The sequence below is a fragment of the Chenopodium album genome, chromosome 9, assembly GCF_948465745.1.
Source record: "Chenopodium album chromosome 9, dcCheAlbu1.1, whole genome shotgun sequence".
Lineage (NCBI taxonomy): Eukaryota > Viridiplantae > Streptophyta > Magnoliopsida > Caryophyllales > Amaranthaceae > Chenopodium > Chenopodium album.
Window position 1 is genome coordinate 70,746,617 of NC_137842.1, and position 18,178 is coordinate 70,764,794.

Sequence of the window (18,178 nt, forward strand, 5' to 3'; positions counted from 1 at the left end):
ACCAAGTCGGTGCAGGCCAGCAAAAGAAAGGAGCATCATCCTCAAATTTAAGAGTTAAATATAGTATATATATGTCTTATGGTCAGAGTAGATAATTATCTACCTAAATTATAGACTATAGTTCTCTAGTATATTGTCATATATATGTATATAGTCAAAGGAAATAATTAGCTTGATAAAAATGATAATTATCTATTTATAGTTAGATGAACCCGAATATGACCTGACTTGGAAATGACCCGACCTGATTGTAACCTGCAAATTATTGACTTGAACATAACCCGACTTGAATCCGAGAATGACCCGACTTGGAAATGACCCAACCTGATTATAACCCGCAAATTATATTGACTTGAACCGAACCCGACTTGAAAATGACCCAACCTGATTATAATCTGCAAATTATTGACTTGAACCGAACCCGACTCAAACCCGAGAATGACCTGACCCGATTTTAACCCGCAAATTATTGACTTGAACCGAACCTGACTCGAATATGAGAATTACCCTAACTCGTTTTAACCCGTGAAAACCCGAATTAAACCCGACCTATTGTTCACCCGACCCGAATGTAACCCGACATGTTATTAACCCGACCGAAACCCGATAAGAAGTATGACCGGACGTGACCTGACTCAAGCATGACCCAACCCAAACCCGACCCGCATAGGTTATGGAGTTAATCCAAATTGACCCGACCGAGTTGACCTGACCTACTCTTACCCGATCCAAACCCGATCTATTTACCCAAATTGGCAGCTCTAGTCTACATTGCTTTGCATTTCTCAAAAGCTTTGATTTTAATACAATTTTAAAATCATAATAGAATATAATTTGATTCAAATTGTTAATCAAATAACCACTAACAAAATTGATCCCATAAGGTTTTTATTTTTATATTCATGTCCCCTGTTTGGACAAACCTATTCTACCATCTTCATTATAATTCTCTTAAAAAGGCCCAACACCCGTTTCCTTTGAATATCGAATAAAGATAATAAAAAAAAAAGACAATTAATAAACAAAGAAAAAGAAAAGATTAATTAATCTACAAATACTTACTTTTGTATTTTAAAAAACATAAATTACTTGAATCACGATATACAAATAAAAAATAAAAATAAAAACAAATTATTATTTATGGTAGGCCACACAGTGTGGTCAGTCAAAACTCAAAACAGTATGCACAAGAAAGAAAAATGAGCAGAGGTGAATAAATGTTAAAACTTGAAGAATATATATTTGCCAATTCTGTAAAGGGACAAAACTCAAGTGTATTCTTGTGCAACGAGGATAAAATTTGAGTTATTTGAGCCATATAATATCCAAAATTTACATCATCATCATTTATAAAACTTAAAGAGTTTAAACTCCAGCTAATTACTTTGTCTTTTGTTTATATTTACATCATCAATGAGCAAAGTGACGCTCAACTCCTTCCGCCTCCATTGGAGCTTCTAGAGCAACTGTGTATGTGGCACCCAGATTTACTTGGGTGCTATGATTTTACTATCCTAATTCTAACCCTATTCTTATGGGAATCTCAGAAGACTTCTTTTTTTTTTTTTTTTTTTTTCCCCAAATGACTGCAACTTCTGTAGTCTGTCGCGCAGTAGCAGAGTCCTGTCATATACTTAGTATAAACACAGTAAGCAGATAACCAGAGGGTTAAAAAAAGATCAAAGATATGGAATGCTAATTTCTTGGCTGCTTTCAAGCCAAAAATTGTCAGAATTCGCATAAACTTACCTTAGTTTTTTTTCCCTACAATACAACAGTCTTCAGGTATAGCATGTGATAATTGATTGCAATACGATATGTACAAACCATGAGGAGCTCATCGGAGTATCTGCCTAGATTAAGAGATAAATGTCGAAACTATCCTGTCCCGACTACAGTTACACCTGCATTAGTGGTAAATTAAAGGTCAAATGTAATTTCATGAGAAGCCCAATTTTGATAATATGCCCAGAGCACAGTCCTTGTTAGTGATAGGATTTTAGTAGGTTTTACCTTGATTTTAAGTAAACATGAAACACAATGTTGCTCTGGGCCTTTAGCAGCAAAATGAAACATGGAAACCTAAACTTTGATGATTTCAGATTTAATTGCTTATAAGTATCCAGGACGACTTTGGAGGCACACCAAAACACATCATATACTTTGTTGTAACTAATGATGAGAAAGATAGCATCATCTCTCAGCATGTGGTCACTCAAACCAATATCAAGCTCCATACTTGTATTAAACCTGAAAATCACTAAAGATAACCTTACTTTGTGTCAGATAATCTACTTAAACAGTATATGATGAACAGAAGATAGCTCATATGCTTAATCAAAGAAACACTTAACTAGGCATAACTGTCCAGCTTTGAAAATAGTGCATTCTTTCACAATAAACACCAATTCATAGAATTCCAGCAGGCACAAATTTTGTCACTATTACTCGCAGCAAAATGAGTCACAGGAATTATCCAAGAAAGTAATTGCTCCTGTAAAAATACACCAATCTCAAACATGAACCATACACAGTATTTTCTAAGGATACAGGCAGGCACACATAGTTGTTAATAAAGCATACAAGCAGAAGAATGAAGTTGGATATTTGGCACCCCACAACTCGAGAAAAGCCGGGCCGGGGGTGGTGATCAAATGTTAATGTTGCATAGCAACAGGTCATACGTTAATGTTAATGTTGCATGACAGCAGGTCATATATTTGTCTGGGCATTCTAAATAGAAAGTATGAGCAATAATTATGTTCAGTGGCAGTATCATAATTTAGAGGGAAAAAATTGAGCTAAAATACCTCAAGGATCAGTAGACTCAAGAGAAACTGCAATCAAAACCAAGGCATCCACCATATGTACATTCTCCCAAGATTTTTGTGAGAAACTGCCTCAGCAATCAACCGACGAGCTTGCCCCTCCACAGCTAAAGGCAAAGATGGTGCTGCTGCAACCCCAACAACAATTCCTTGCAACCTTGCTTCAATGTTACTAATAGCACGCTGCAATTAACGAACATGCAATTCAGTAAGGGTATTAGATTACATAAGTGTCTGAGTTGTCAAATTGCACTATCTCTGTATGAGATTACGTAAGTGTACATTTGTCAACAGCTGTTAGTTCTTCCCTCCTTTCTCACAATAAACAATCATCAAGGAACAAATTCCTCCTTAGTCTCAATCCAACTTACCTTTCTTAACTCGTGCATAATAAAGATGCTAACTTCTAGAAACAGCATGAATTGCAGAAGATTTTTCTGTCAGATACTCAGTAATATTTGCACCTTTGATATCGATTTGAGTTTATCCCACCCATTGATACAGTTATAGTATTATGTGAAAAACAGGTTGATTTATTAATTTGAACTACAAGAATTCATCCTTTACCAGACAACTTCTTTCTTTTACATACTAAGCGGCAAACTCATACTTCCAAAACTGAGCCTTTTTTAAAAATTTGTTTTGGTAAAATAAACTTTTAGAGAATGATGGGAAGGGGAAATGAAAAGCATATGTCTGTCAAGCCATATCAAGGAGAAGTGACTTTCCTGAGACAAACCACCAATTTCTTCATGTAAAAGACAATCATTTTCCTTTAAGATCAAGAAACCACACATAGATGTTCAAGCCAAACCTAACTTCATTTTTGCATACTGTGCTATCAAAGAAAAGGCCAAGGAAGGAAGACACGATGGGTTATTAGCAAACTTCATCATCCTTGGGATTAGTGATTTATCTCAACTCCCAAGGATGGCCAGACTAAAAGGGGTATCAAGGATTACTGGAGAATGATGCTTTGTATATTGACTATTGAGGTATACTTTGATGCATAAGGTGACCCTGGACAATTTCCCTCCCTTTCTAGTGTGGGCCTTTGGGGATGAGTATTTTATTGCTACAGGAGATTAGATTTTTCAATACCAATTTATTCTACAAAACAGCTGAGCCAGCTTTAACACAATAAGTCAATAACATAGTAACTGAAACAGAGGTAAGATTGAGTGTGCAGAAGAAACTATCAAACCTGGGCATGGGGATTTTGAACTTCCACTCCGCTTGATTTATGAGATTTAGTCCACTCTACAAGGGGATCGTGGATAAATGTTTCAAGAACACTCATTAGTGTCTCCCTGTGAGTTCTGAGAACCGAAAGAGTGATCTCACACACCTTGAGAAAGACGCCCTCATATCCAGTGATTCCCAATCCATCAATCATATTCTGACATTCACCGCAAAGTAGCTTAAATTAGAGCATCAACTTGTCATCGGTCATAAATCATCCATGAAATTTCAGATCAAGAAATCGAAAGGCTTAACAAGGGATATCCTATTTTTGATACCAAAATACCAATAGATGATGAGAGGGAGTAAAATAAAATAAGGTAGCAGTAAAGGCACAAAAGACTACAGGACATCACTTTCTTACAAACATGCAAATACCATGCACTCCACTCACCTGGGTCAACCTGAAAGGCACAAGCTCTGGTTTCTCCAACAGCAGACCTTTGTCAAATAAGCAACTAAAATCAACATGCACACAATCCCCTGTAGTAGAATCAAAAAGGATATTTTCTCCATGTCGATCCCCGAGGCCTACAATGTGACCAACCATGGACCACACTGCAGTAGTATGTGCATAAGCAACTCTGGCTCTGAACCAGGCAGCTGGCTCAGCAAATGTAGTTAAAAACCATTTGTGGAAAACAGGGGGAAACATTGGAAGTATTTTGGTCTTCAACATCTCATCTTCTGGTATTCTCCCTTGGGATTGATCATACAATCGCTTAATCTGAGGATTCGTCTTCTGTCTGTCAAATTTTCCACACGTTATATAGATATCCTGAAGAATGTGCCGTAGACCATGAGTGTGAGGCACCCATTCCACCATTCCACAATCCTCAGTTAAAGGAATTACGGCAAAAGTGCGAATATATAGTTTTCTTCGACGGCTTTCAGCACATTTTGACAGTAAACGATTAATCATGGCATTAAATTCCATCATACGAGCATCCTTTCGTAGATCATCTTTGGGTTTACAGAGAAACGCACGCTCAATGCCATCACTTCCAACAAGAACAACCTGCACAAGCAAATTGATTATAAAATCTTGTATCTGATCAAATCTTTAAGAGCATTTCATAAATAAGGCTCAAAGGTTGAAATGTTATGCCAAGTGATTACCAAAAGGCAAAGCCCAAAGTAATCTATTCACGTAATTAACTCTTAAATAAGTGCTCAGATTTCAGAGTAGATAGAATAGTATTTAATGGGTGATTTCAATCATTTAATTTAAACTTTTAACTTATGGTTGTTTTGGGAATATACGGAGCACTTACAGATAGGTTTTCTTTAAAAATCCTAATAATTATTACAAATAAGAACCAATTATTTCTCCAAAAAATAGTTAAAAAAAAAAATCAAAAGCATTTTCCTAATATTATAAAATTTTAAAAACAAAGTAAGAGAAAACATTAATAGTTAGCAGAGTTTGAAATATCCAATTTTCAAGTATTTGATATCACTCGGGTCATGTTATAATGATGGTGGAGAGATTGATGCAGCATCACTTAAATATGGAATCAATATATACCATCATATTTATTAACTAAAGCAAGCATGGTCTGGAATGAAAGTGGAATGTGCAAGTACTTACTTTTTTGGGACGTTGAAGAGATGAAAGTATTTCAACTTCATCTGCTATTCCAGCTATTGTTGGAAGTTCAGTAGCTGAAAAGATATTAGATGAGTCTGTCAAGGGTGACTCACAAGTAGGCAAGTTAACTGTGAGAGACTGCTGAATAGGCATTATGATTCCTAGAGGCATCATTCTCTTCAGGGAACTAAATTCAGTTAAGATATTGATTGTTCTCACTTTTGATTGGCTGGCATGAAAGCACAACCTAATCAGATGATCAATTAAACTGGTAAACTGAGAAAAAAATTCATTACGACGGCTGTCTGGACTGGGCCCCTTGCGCGCAGCTTGCAAGATCTCTGCAGCTGCTTGTCTCCTTGAAGAAACAGCAGATTTAGAAACAGCCGCCATGAGCCATATAGCTTGCTGAGGATACTGCCGGAGAACAGAAGTAATGATGTGTTTGACCAATCGAACAATCTCTTCATTTTGATGGCAGATTCTAGAAACTAACTGTGGCAGAACAGCCAGCCACTGATAAGTTGGCAAATCTTTCAGACAGCCTCGCATAATACTCATTACCTGTGTAATACATTAATAGTGATGTCAAAAGAAGATAATGAAGCATTAAACAATGTTAAATGATATTTGAGAATTCACAACCAAAATACAACCTTTCCCTGAACATTTTTTAGATCTTTATTTGATGACCCACTCTGATGATATACACTTCCAAAGTCAAACCAAAGGGTCAACAATCTTGGGAGGGCTTGGAAAAGATTCTTATGACCTCTGTGAAGGCCTTTAGCGTAAAATAAAAGTGCTTCAGGAAGATAAACCCACCAAGGCTTCTCAGCATTTGAATTATTAGAGATGATACCAGAAGCAGGTGGTATCCTTGGATTAGTATCAACATTTTCCACCTGACGTTTTCTAGCATCAACAAGAACTTCATCACAATATTTAGCAACATAGAAGTAACCTTTCTCCCACTTAGGTTGCAATTCCCTCACCCTAGAATACAGACTCATTACGTCTTCTTTCTGCTTTTGTCCAGTATAATGGATCCATCTTGAGTATAAGAGAAGGGTCTTTCCTATATTACGATTCTCATTTTGAGCTTGAGTATCACCATGCAAGGGTTGCGGATTTGGTGGAATCAAGGCAAGGCTAGTAATAGATGATATTGCAGCAGACCCAACAACTTCTATAGGCATGTTTAAGAGAGACTGCTGCAATTCAGCAATTGCACCCTCAGACCGCTTCATGCTCCATAGAAGCTTGGCTTTTTCAATATGGACATTAGGAGCGCCAGAAGAACTCGCCTCAAGAATAGCTCGATTAGCTGTCTCATAATGACCAGCAGAGCGACAAAGCTTAGCATATTGAAGCCAGCAGTCTCCAACTTGAGCACCCATTTTACTGGCACCAAAAACAAGTCTCCTGAAAGCTAAAAGTGGTTCCCTTGCCCAGAGAGATGGTTGTGTGAATTTTAGCCTATTCTCCCAGTTATCTATAACTTTCAAAAACTCTGGGTGTCCAAGATGAAAAGGTTTTTCCAGGAAAGAATGGCAACCGAGTAGATCACGAAAGTTTTCTAGCTCTCTCAAAAGATGAAGTTTTACAATAAACGGATAAGCCCGCGCATATGAGTCCATGCCAGCAGCAGCTAATGGAGCAATAAGAGCTTGCTTTGATAAAGCAATTTTCTCATCAACCACAAATCGATCTTTTTGCATAATTGCCTGAAGAATTTTAGCAACATCCATGTCAAACGAAGCATTGCTGTCAGAAATGCTACAAAGTAGGCCTTCTTTATTAGCTCCATCTAGATACTCATCCATTAGGTCCCATTTGCCAAGTCTCCATGCAGCCTGCACCCCTTGCATGCACCATGTTTTCCTATATTGAGGAATTCTAGATATTAGGCCATCCACATGGGTAACCATTGTCTGAAGATGGCACATATTAAGTAAGCAATTGAGAACATCTGAATGCCTTTGAACTGAGGTAGATTCCATCTGCAAAGCTTGTTCACAAGAAGTCAGGACCTCTGCCCAGTTTCCAGCTTTTTTGTTTATTAGCAGCTGATCTTGTAAACTTACTGACTTTCTTAAGCTAGCCAACCCTGATAAACCATCAGGTTCATCCATACCACTATAGATTTCCATCAGGAATGAAATGTCTTCATCCTCAAAGATGCCACTCCTCTCAGCTGCTGGGTTAAACGAACCTGATTTTACCCGAACATGCGATTCAAAGTACATCAATGATCTAGCATAAGCCTGGCACCTAAAGGATGCCCTTGCTAGGGTCACCTTTGGAATTGCATCCAAAAGCTCAGAAACATATTTGCATTGTGCACGAAGTTTGTCCCTATCAGTTGCAGAGTTGCTAGTTGTGTTCCTTAACTTGGAAGCTTCTTTAGAGGAAACAAATGGAGAGTGGGAAAGTGCTATTTCTTGACCCACATCATCAACCCATTGTCCCATATTATCAAGCAGAGTAAAAACAGCTTGGATACAAATCTCACCTTGCCCACCACTAATTACAAGAACTGCAGCACCACTATTCTCTGAGGCAGCTGCATCCAGGACAGACAATATCTCTCCTGTAATACCGGAGCGGGCTGCCTCTGAACCATGGCAAACAACATCAAGAACTAAATAAGGTAGTAAATATGTTGCTGTTTGCATATCATGGCGCATTATTTCACGACAAGCCTTGAAAATGCTTGCACGAGATCCGGTAGCGTCCACAATCAGTTTTTTAATCCAACGAAAGATCCAATTCCTGAATGACAAAGAAGGTTGATATATAGCACCAGAAGAGGAAGATTCTGATGAATCGGAAAGTTGAAACCGAGAAATTAAGCATGGTGCAATGATCTCCTTAACATAGTCAGAAAATCGGTCCCACAACCGTTGACCCCTTTCACTCATCACTTGACAATCATTAGAGCCCTTAGACCCCAGTACACCAACTTTCAGCATCTGTGACAAAGAGGCCACAGCATTGCATCCAGCAATTTTTAGCAGCTCCTGAATAGCAAATGCAGCAGCATCTTGGATGTTAGCATCAGGGGCTGCTCTGAATGCCCTGGCGAGGTGCTTATGGATCAGTTCAAAGATCAAATCATCATCAGAGCACTGGATTTTGAATCTTTGACATGGTGCTGCCTTTACCTTAGCAGGATCAACAGCACCTAGAGCGCCAAGACAGTCCGCACACACCATTTTTAACCTCTGCCCAACTGAAGTCCGTGATTCTTCAGAACATCCTCTCAATAAAGATGTAATCAGAGAGCTTAAAACAGTAACATCTAAACCCATTTCTGTGCCAATTGTTGCTGCTACATCCTCATTCCTAAGGTTCAGTAGTTTGCTTAGTTCACAAGCAACCATATACCTTACATTTAAGTTTTCATGATTCAGGCCATCAGCGGCATCTCGCAATTGATCCTTCAAAGTCATTGACCCTCGTGCTTCTTGTATCACTTGATTTACCTTTATTAACGCAGGAATGCTGGGCAACAGAGGAAATTCACGAATGTGCTGCTTTAGTATATCCTTATTTTCACACACAAGCTCTTCTATAACATCAACAATTTTATCCAAATGCATAGAAGGCTTGTCTTTTTCTTTCTCCAAAAAGGGAATTAGAGCAGAAAAAACTTGAAATATGACATGCTTGGCACTAGATGGTGACAGCATTGCCAGCTGCTTGATGAAGAAATGTAACACAGCGAGACCTTCACCTCGCAGGGATTCCTTCTCAATCGCATGCATGAGAAGCACCATAAGTTTTGGTACATAGGTACTTAGGTGAGGACCCATCAACTTAATCAACAATTCTATTCTTTTAATAGCTTGCTTCTGCCAAGAGATGTCCTTTGCCTGGAGCATTTTCGTATCAATTCTTTTGAGAATGACAACAAAATAATTCTTCAAGAAGCTAGGAAGATCTTCACTTCCCGTCAAAGTTTTTGCAACTTCTTCTATCATTTGTGGTACTCTTCCCAACCTGTCAACGAATATAAGAAAGTTACACAATGAAATAAAGATGAACATGAATAATACAGGATAGTTTATATCATATTTCTGTGATATACTAAATCATGAGAACTTATTCTAGAATGAGAAAAAAGGTAAGGATAATTGGCATATATGCACAATATCTTGTGCTACACTAGAATTGCATGTGAAGCCTCGCATAAAGCAAAGTAAAATAAAAAAGAAACCTATGTTACTCGGACTCTACATTTCACCTCAAGTACTTGTATCAGATCCACGAAACTCTGACATGGGTATAGACACTATGAACATTCATTTTAGGCCGAAAACAAGTGCAGATTTCACAAAATTGTGGAGTCTGACTGAACAAGCACCGAAGTCCGATACAAGTACCTGGCTCCAAGTAGCACAGATCTCAATAGCCATAGATTGGAATGATATAAAGGAGGCATCCACCAAGATTTACAAACCAAAATACATACTTTTGGCTAATCTCTTCTGGGTCATTTCCATCCACAAAGCACACTAATTCCTCCAATAAATCAGGTAATGAAGCAGCAAATAATTGTTGCTTGTCTGATTCTATTTGCTCGTGGTAAAATTGCAAAACAGAGAGCAATTTTTTGCCATCAGATTGCTGAAGAGCATAAGCAAGTACTTTCGGTAGCCAGCGAACAATCATATTCACCATATTTGTGTCCAAGTAGTTGGCAAGCTCATGCAAAATAGCAACTGATTGTTCGTCATTCTTTTGGGCGACAACAAGCTTTGGGAGAACAACCGGAATCATTTTGAGGACCAGCTTCTTGGTTTCAATACCATGAACAGCCTCGGCAAATTCCCTCACCATTTCTGAACGGTTTACAAGCCGTAGGCAAAGATACTCAAATAACTCATTTCGAATATGAGTGAACTTTGAAAGGACTAGTTCAACTCCTCCTTGAAGATGAAAGTAGCAAGACCGATCAATTAACCTTGCAGCAGTCACTCTAACAGTTAGATGGGGATTGTCAAGTTTGTCAACTAGCAAAATAAGCGAAGCTAAGAAAAGCTGACAGTTTATATCCACTGCCATCATAATCTCAGCAGCTGACTCCAATAAAGTTTCAACAATTTGGGGGTCTTCAGTTGTTGCAAGTGCTTTTACTATTTTATCAAAAAACATCTGTCTTTTACTTGCATTAGGCATCTCCATCTCTGGAAACAGACAAATTAAAATATTATCATCCAGAAAGAACCTGAGCTGAGAGCAGAATGCTTCCCTCAAAGACCTCTTTTTATGGAGGAGCAGGAATTCAATACATTTAATCCATTGGGCTCTTGTTTCTAGAAGAACTTTTCTCTCTGCATGCATGATGATTCGGTGAAATATTGTTACACAGGAAACTTGGACCTCTTCGGAAGACTCATCAAAAAGAAAGTTGAAGAACAATGAATGTATGTAGCCAAAGTCACACAAAGCAGTGTCCTTTATACATATATTATCCGGGACATGCATGACAAATGAATTCCGAGCATCAGCATGAACAACCTTTTTATCACACTTCGCACACCAAAATCCTTGAAATAAAGAATCCAGCATCAGATTGTGCTTTTCATCGCTATGAAAGGAAACTTTGCAACCATGTGCACTCCTACCATCAGAATTATGACAAAATTCTGTCAGGCATGACAAATATCCTAAAGAAAAAGGAATTACTTTTCTGACATTCTCATGCACCTCTTCCCCAAGATACCTACAAATTGAGAAACAAATAGCAAACAGTAGCAATATTAGCATTTCCTTGTATATAAGGTCTTCAAAAGCAGACTCAATTGTAGCTACAATCCACAGTGGACATTAGGATACTTTTTATTAAAGACATCAGTATGCTTTGTTCAAGTATGCTTTGTTCATGAGGAGAGAATTTTTTTTTTTTTTTTAAAAAAAAAAAAAAGGGAAAGAAGGATTAAAGGCAATCATCTGTGCCTGTAAGAGACAACATCCAGTTTCAGATCATATGCAAGCACAAAACATCCTTCACTTACTTGAGCCATGTTAAAATAGATGAGAGTGCACAAAAATCTGATGACATGACAATAATTGGCATAGCCATGACAGCCTCCATCCTGACTTCTTCCACTGCATCATGAAGTCCCAAATTCAAAACATCAAGTTGAAGTTCTAACTTGGGACCGATCAGAGACAAGATTTGAATGGAAAGGCATTTAGTTCTCCATGGCTGATGGGTTTTGACGACCTCAAGATGATGAGTCCATGGAAGCTTGAGCACAGAAAAGATAAGATCCATGTTACAACTGTCATTGCAAAAGTGCTTCACATTTTCAAGAAAGGGACCTAAATATAAAGTTACCAAAACATCAAAAGTCAAGAAATAATTGTTAAAAGCAAACTGAATTTGACGAAACATAATGCAAAAGACTACATGGAAAAAGCACCTGTATTCAGTAGACAGAGAAAGAACAAGATAATATAAATAAATTAAAAAAAAAAAAAGTATGTTTCATTTAGATGTCACGCGACAATAAATAACATTACAGCCAAATTCACAAACAAGGATTTAAAAAGAGCAATGATAATCAGTTCTTAGGAGGATATTGAGTAAACAATTGATGTATCTACATTACCTAACTATGGAGTGAGGAGGTAAATGTTATATATCATAGAATCATAGATAGATCAGAAAATATGTATGTATAGCAAAACCCAGATTATTAAAAATAAATAAATAACTAAATAAATAAATAAAAGATTCAGCCTAGCAATGCATACAGAACATGCATGAGATTGACACGAGATTAAATGTCCAAGTGCAGGTTGAAATCTTCTTTAACAAAAGCAAACAGCTTTGATTATTATTGTTTAGAGCTTAATATTCTAAAAGGAAGAGCATACTCTTAAATTTCCTCCACAAAGATAGTACTTCCTTGGTTCTTTTTTCACTTGACCTACTTTTACTTTTACACTATTCAAATCCCCACCATTGACTGTCTTTTGTGAGTTATATGTAAGGAAAAACATATTTATGTGGGATCTTCTTAGAATCCCATCTCTATTAATACTTTCATAATATCTGATTTTACTCACTGAGAATTAAAGCTATTTATGGTTAGAGTTATGCATTGGCAAGCGTGATAAATGAAACAGGTAAAGTAAATAAGAGAACGAAGGAAGTACATTTTTTTTTTCTTACTTGGCAATAATAATGTTTTGTGTAATGCTTCAAAATAGCTTGACAAGTCAATTCGGATAGAATTCTCATGATTTGCCTACATGAGAGACATTGTATCAGACTCGGAAATAATGATTCCAAGAGGTAGCAACCAATGGTGATACAAGACCTAACTTCATCCTACTTCATACCTGCTGGAAAATCCATGGGATCCACAAATATATCAGCTCAAAAATTTTTGCTGATATATTGGTGTTTGGGTATTTGCAGAAGACCGTGCAAAACATGCTAAGAGTTGCTAGAGCAAGTTCATCTCTGGTAGCCTTTGTATGAAGACCTGAAGGTTTCAGAGATTCAACAGCTGAAAGAAGTGATGTGCACATATCAGCAGTGTATTCTCTGTTTGTCTCCAAATTAAGGTGAAAACACCGATCCTCTCTCTTCCCAACAAAATCAGATGTGACCTCTTCTCCATTTGTCTTCTGGCGCTTTAACTTGGAAGTCCCTAAATCCTCTGCTGGTCTTTTACAATCTACTCTGAACCTATCTGATCTATTGTCACATGCTGCTAAATGACAACTCGTAGTATCACTAATGGTGCCTCCCCCAAGGGCCCCAACCCTATCAGGACCAAGAATAGAAATAGCCACCTCAAAGCAATCTTGTAGCATTAAGCAAACACTTGAGGAACAAATCATATTTAGTAGAGATTTTGGCTTCCAGACACGAGGATGACAAATTCTACAGACTCGGATATACGCACTACACAGGGCAGCCTGTCAAACAACATACAAATAATATTTTTCAAACCAAGAGGCCGTGTATGAGTCAAAATATCTTCCAATTTGTCTTGTAAGGAAAAAGGCGATAAATTAGGAGAAAAGGGGGTTAATCTTGACCTGTAACTCGGAACTTTTAGTTTTTGGAAGAGAGTTAAAGAACACAATAACTAATTCAGCAGCTGTTGATCTAACAATGTCAGCAGGGCACCTGGAATGCAGAACATCAAGACAGCTACCTATAGTGGAGTCAAAAGCCATGTTTCTGCAAGGAAAAACAACATATTTTCTAAGGCAAAGAACAATGGAACATTTGATATGCTTATATCAGAATAGAAGTCCATTTAAGAATGATATGCTATTTGTTAAAGAACAAATAAAGAATAACCATTACCAGGAAAGAGGCACATACACAAATGAGACTTAAGTGGGTAGTAGGTGATGGCACCTACCTATGTTACTCAGACAAGGATTAAGTGTCTACTCGGATTTGGGTGTCCAAGCATTGGACTATGCTATTTTGTATTAAAAGTCAAATTTTTAGTTGATAATGAAGTATCCAAGTGTCGTCTACACGACAAGCAATTTTTGAGGTAAATCAAGGTGTCAAAGAAACATAGGGTGAAGGTTATGTTTGCACAAATATATGTCCGCTTGTTTCTCAAGTATTCTACTATATCCTCAACAGCTAATCTCAAGTACTGAGGCATTTGATCCTTCACATCAACCGAACTGTCATAAATAACCAGCAGAATAAATATTTTGTATCCACAAACCATCAAATACTTAATACTCCAAGTTAAATGGTGCATTTCCTCTCTGTGCTTTACATGCACAAGAAATAAAATATTTAAATTCATCTTCTATCATAAATCCTGACTTTACACCTGACTCCTTTAATAATGATACTTACAAAAAGTACTGCGACGGAAAGCTGGAATTTTCTGGGAGACTAGGAGAGTTGTCAACCATCTATAATATGAAACAAGTCATAGGAACAGGTGGAAAATAGGTCAAGGCAAGTAGTGTAGATAACTTTAATATTTGAACAATAAAGAAACTATATCATAATTCTGAGATTTAGCCATATGTTGAGAGAAAATCACTGGCATCCTGGCCTGGACTGGTCAGTCAGTGGCTGCTATGTTTGTTTCATTAGTAACAAAACTCCAAAGAGAAACAGAAATTTCAGATAATTAATATATTGGCATAAGATTCAATAATACAGACTGTCTATTATGGTATTACCTTTTCTCGTCCTAAACAATCATGAAATAACTTCCTATATGAAAACAGGTGGCTGGAATTGAAGGCTCTTTTTTCACAAGTAAAGGATTTCAAAGGAGCAACACCTAAATTAAAAAAGAGCAAAAACTTTACAGGATTCCACAAGGAAACAATTAAAATAAGGCAAAAGCTTCAAAACTAAAGCCCACTTCTACAAATATTTTGACACATCAATCTTAAGGAAGCCAGAGACTGATTTTTCAAACTTCACGCTAAAAATCATACCTGAAAACAGGAAGGTTTCCATCAGCTTCGCTTAATATGATTATCATGGAAAAAATTAGTTTCTCATATGGAACAATCTCATAGTTCATCGCCATTCCAGCAATCCGAGCGAAATCAAAACATGCCTACCATAAAACATGATTAATAGCCATACTAGAATGAGACCATGTATAGAAGAAACCAATTTCAAGAAAGGGAAAAGTGAACAAATGTCAAATAGAAGAAGGTGCCACCAACCATATGCAAATCAGCATCTTCATAGCTTAACATGGAGCACACAGCCAAAATAAAAGAAGAGGTCACAAGTCCTTCCACATAAAGAGTTCCCTCTGTCAAGCATTTACTTAGGAGCCAAATGATCCAAGTAGAAAATAATTTCCACCTCTCCTTTAGCGTGAGATCAACTAAAATACCATACCCATCGCCAGGCTTGTTACATTCTGGGAGATCACCGAGTAATGCTCCACCATTATAAATTTCGGTAAATGACTTTGAAAAGCATTTAAGAGACACTTGAGCAGATTCTATAATGCTTGATTTGCGGTAGTGTAGTGATCCTACATACCCAAGATCTGTACCATAAGAAACCTAATTTAGAAAATGAAAGTAACTTGTAAAATTGGCATGAATAGCATCTAAAATATTGTTTTCTTCCGATACCTTGAATATGTTAGCATGTGGGGAACATAACTAGAAACCCACAACTTCAATAAACTTGTACTAATTTACAATATAAGCCTACATGTATGGGAGGGGAAGGGTAATTTAAGCAGAAGAAAAGTTCCTAAACATATTTGGAAAGAAGCAACAGAAAAGCAGCAAACCCATAAAGTGCTCCCTCTATCTATTTTTTGTTCTACCTTTTCAATCTCTCCTTTATTTTTTTATTTTTTTTTTATCTTTCTGTGTTCCTACTATACTGTTTTAGGTCACGATATCTCCCCTCTTTCCGAAAATCCCACAATATAAAACCCACTTAAACCTACTAACCCCAACAACTTCTTAATATGCTTAGAGTTAAAGATAGACAGATGCCAGCCTAGTTTGACTTGGACGTGTATCCAATATGACTAGTGAGGAAGAATCAAAAAGAAAAAACTTAACTCATATACAAAGGGTCGTGGAATAAAGGCACAATTAACAGTTTCCAATTAGTTTAACCTTGGCAAACCACATTCCAGATATGTCATTGTTGATATGATTTGCATGCTTCTGTTCTCTATAATCAATGTTAGACAAGTTAAAGTGAAGAGTAAAGAATTACACTCCCATAGTCATTCTTAATACTAGCACACATTGCATACCAACACAGGATAAAATAATATCTTTGAAACCCAACGATCAAAGTGAGGCCCATGGTACAGATGTCCAACTTCCAAATTCTGCAAATCAGTAACCACTGATTTCCATTTTGGCATGCAATAATCCATACTAAACTTAAGAAAGAGTAAAATAATCATCAAACAAAAAAAAAAAAGAATCGCAATATCTATATACCTTCTATTAACAGCATGGCATCCAGGAAAAACTGACGATATGCATCTTGATCCCCACTTCGAAGCAATGCTAGAAGAGAGCCGATGGTTTCAAGAATCACTCCATGTCGGTCCCTGTGTAGTTCTTATTAATTCTCCAACAAGAGACCAATGAATAAATGACAGTATGACACCCCAAAGGCACTAGGCACTAGCCTAGGGTAAAGGGATTTTAAAAAAAAAAAAATTCAAAACAGCTCCTTATCTAGTTTCCTTCATGGAGAAATTTGGATCTACGCCACAGCAAAACAGTATGGAAATGAACAAAAAAAACTTTTGCTTCGTAATACTAGAGCTTGACATGTCCATTTACTCAAAGACAAAAAAAATTATTAAAAAAAAAAAAAAACAGCATCCTTTTTGATATTATGCTCATATTTACCAATATCATCCAAAAAGCAACTAACATTCCAAAATTGTCCCACATTGGTTATGTAAGTATTAATAACAAGGCACGCCTAAGACCTGAGGTCCATTGGACACCATACAGGCATACACATAGATGCATTATTGGAAAATTACCACAAAAATTGAAGGCATCTCCACTTGCATTAATCAGTATTATAAAATACATTCCTCATAAACTTCATAATTTATACAGCTATAACTCATCAAATGATAAAAAGTTAGACACCAAGCCTCAAAATTAAACAATACATAACCCTATTTTTTCAGCATTCGCAACGAATTCCTCGACTTACAGCTCACAAATCAATCAAATTCATCAGCACATTGAAAAAAATGTGTCCAAATATTTAGTGACCTAATTTAGAAGCTTACAGTAAACAAAGTACAACATACAAGCTTTTAGTACTTCATATAAGTCAAAATATCCAAAAATAGCATTCAAAATATTGAATTCAAGCAACTTATTAAATTAAAGAAACTAAAATTCTCGGTACCGGAAAGTCGGCTCAGCAAAGAACGGCAAGAGACGGCCAATAACCGGCAAAATTGCATTCGATTTTCCGTGGTAGAAAACGCCAGGAAAATTCTTGGCGGTATGATTTAACAACTTTAATACTGCAATTACTTCTCTCTCATTTGCTGCACCAAAAAATCAAGAAATTGCATCAGATTGATGATTAATTTCTGGTAAAATCGAAAACCCTAGGTGAAATTGATGGTTAATTTCTGGTAAAATTCGATTTCAGAGGAGAGAGAAAGTGAACCTGAAGGAGAAGCGATGACGTAGGCGTTGAGGAGATTAGGGAGAACGGAGCGGAATCTGGTTTCTAAAGCGACGTCGTCTCGTTTGTTGTTGGTAGGTGTTGAAGAAGAAGCTGCGAATCTTTCTCGGAGTTCGTGTACCAAGCTTGAGATGCTGGCCATGGCGTCGCTTTTTCTCTCTCTTCTGTAGCTTCTAGTGTCAGAGACACTGGTGAAGACGAAGACGAAGAAGAACAAGTTGTGTTTTCATTTTCTTTTTAATTATTTTTTCCCTCTTTGTTTCGAATGTGTGTCGCGCTCTGTGATTTTCCCCTCTTCTTACGGCCCTATTTGGTAATAGCGTTTGAGGTAGC

At 37.1% G+C, this 18,178-nt stretch overlaps 1 protein-coding gene across 1 annotated transcript; it reads right to left on the bottom strand.

Moving 5' to 3' along the window:
- Nucleotides 1-1,214: 1,214 nt before the first annotated feature.
- Nucleotides 1,215-18,088, bottom strand: LOC145559115 (serine/threonine-protein kinase ATR-like). Its single transcript, XM_081620535.1, has 19 exons — nt 17,828-18,088; nt 17,558-17,702; nt 16,618-16,730; nt 15,358-15,692; nt 15,121-15,245; nt 13,729-13,873; nt 13,021-13,605; nt 12,851-12,926; nt 11,685-11,994; nt 10,139-11,392; nt 6,318-9,666; nt 5,662-6,225; nt 4,465-5,088; nt 4,033-4,227; nt 2,811-3,011; nt 2,355-2,494; nt 2,014-2,250; nt 1,750-1,904; nt 1,215-1,623 (listed from the first exon to the last, which is right to left on the bottom strand). The coding sequence occupies exons 1-15, from the start codon at nt 17,985-17,987 to the stop codon at nt 2,844-2,846; spliced, it is 8,148 nt and encodes a 2,715-aa protein (XP_081476661.1). The 5' UTR covers nt 17,988-18,088; the 3' UTR covers nt 1,215-1,623; nt 1,750-1,904; nt 2,014-2,250; nt 2,355-2,494; nt 2,811-2,843.
- Between the last annotated feature and the right edge of the window lie 90 nt (nt 18,089-18,178).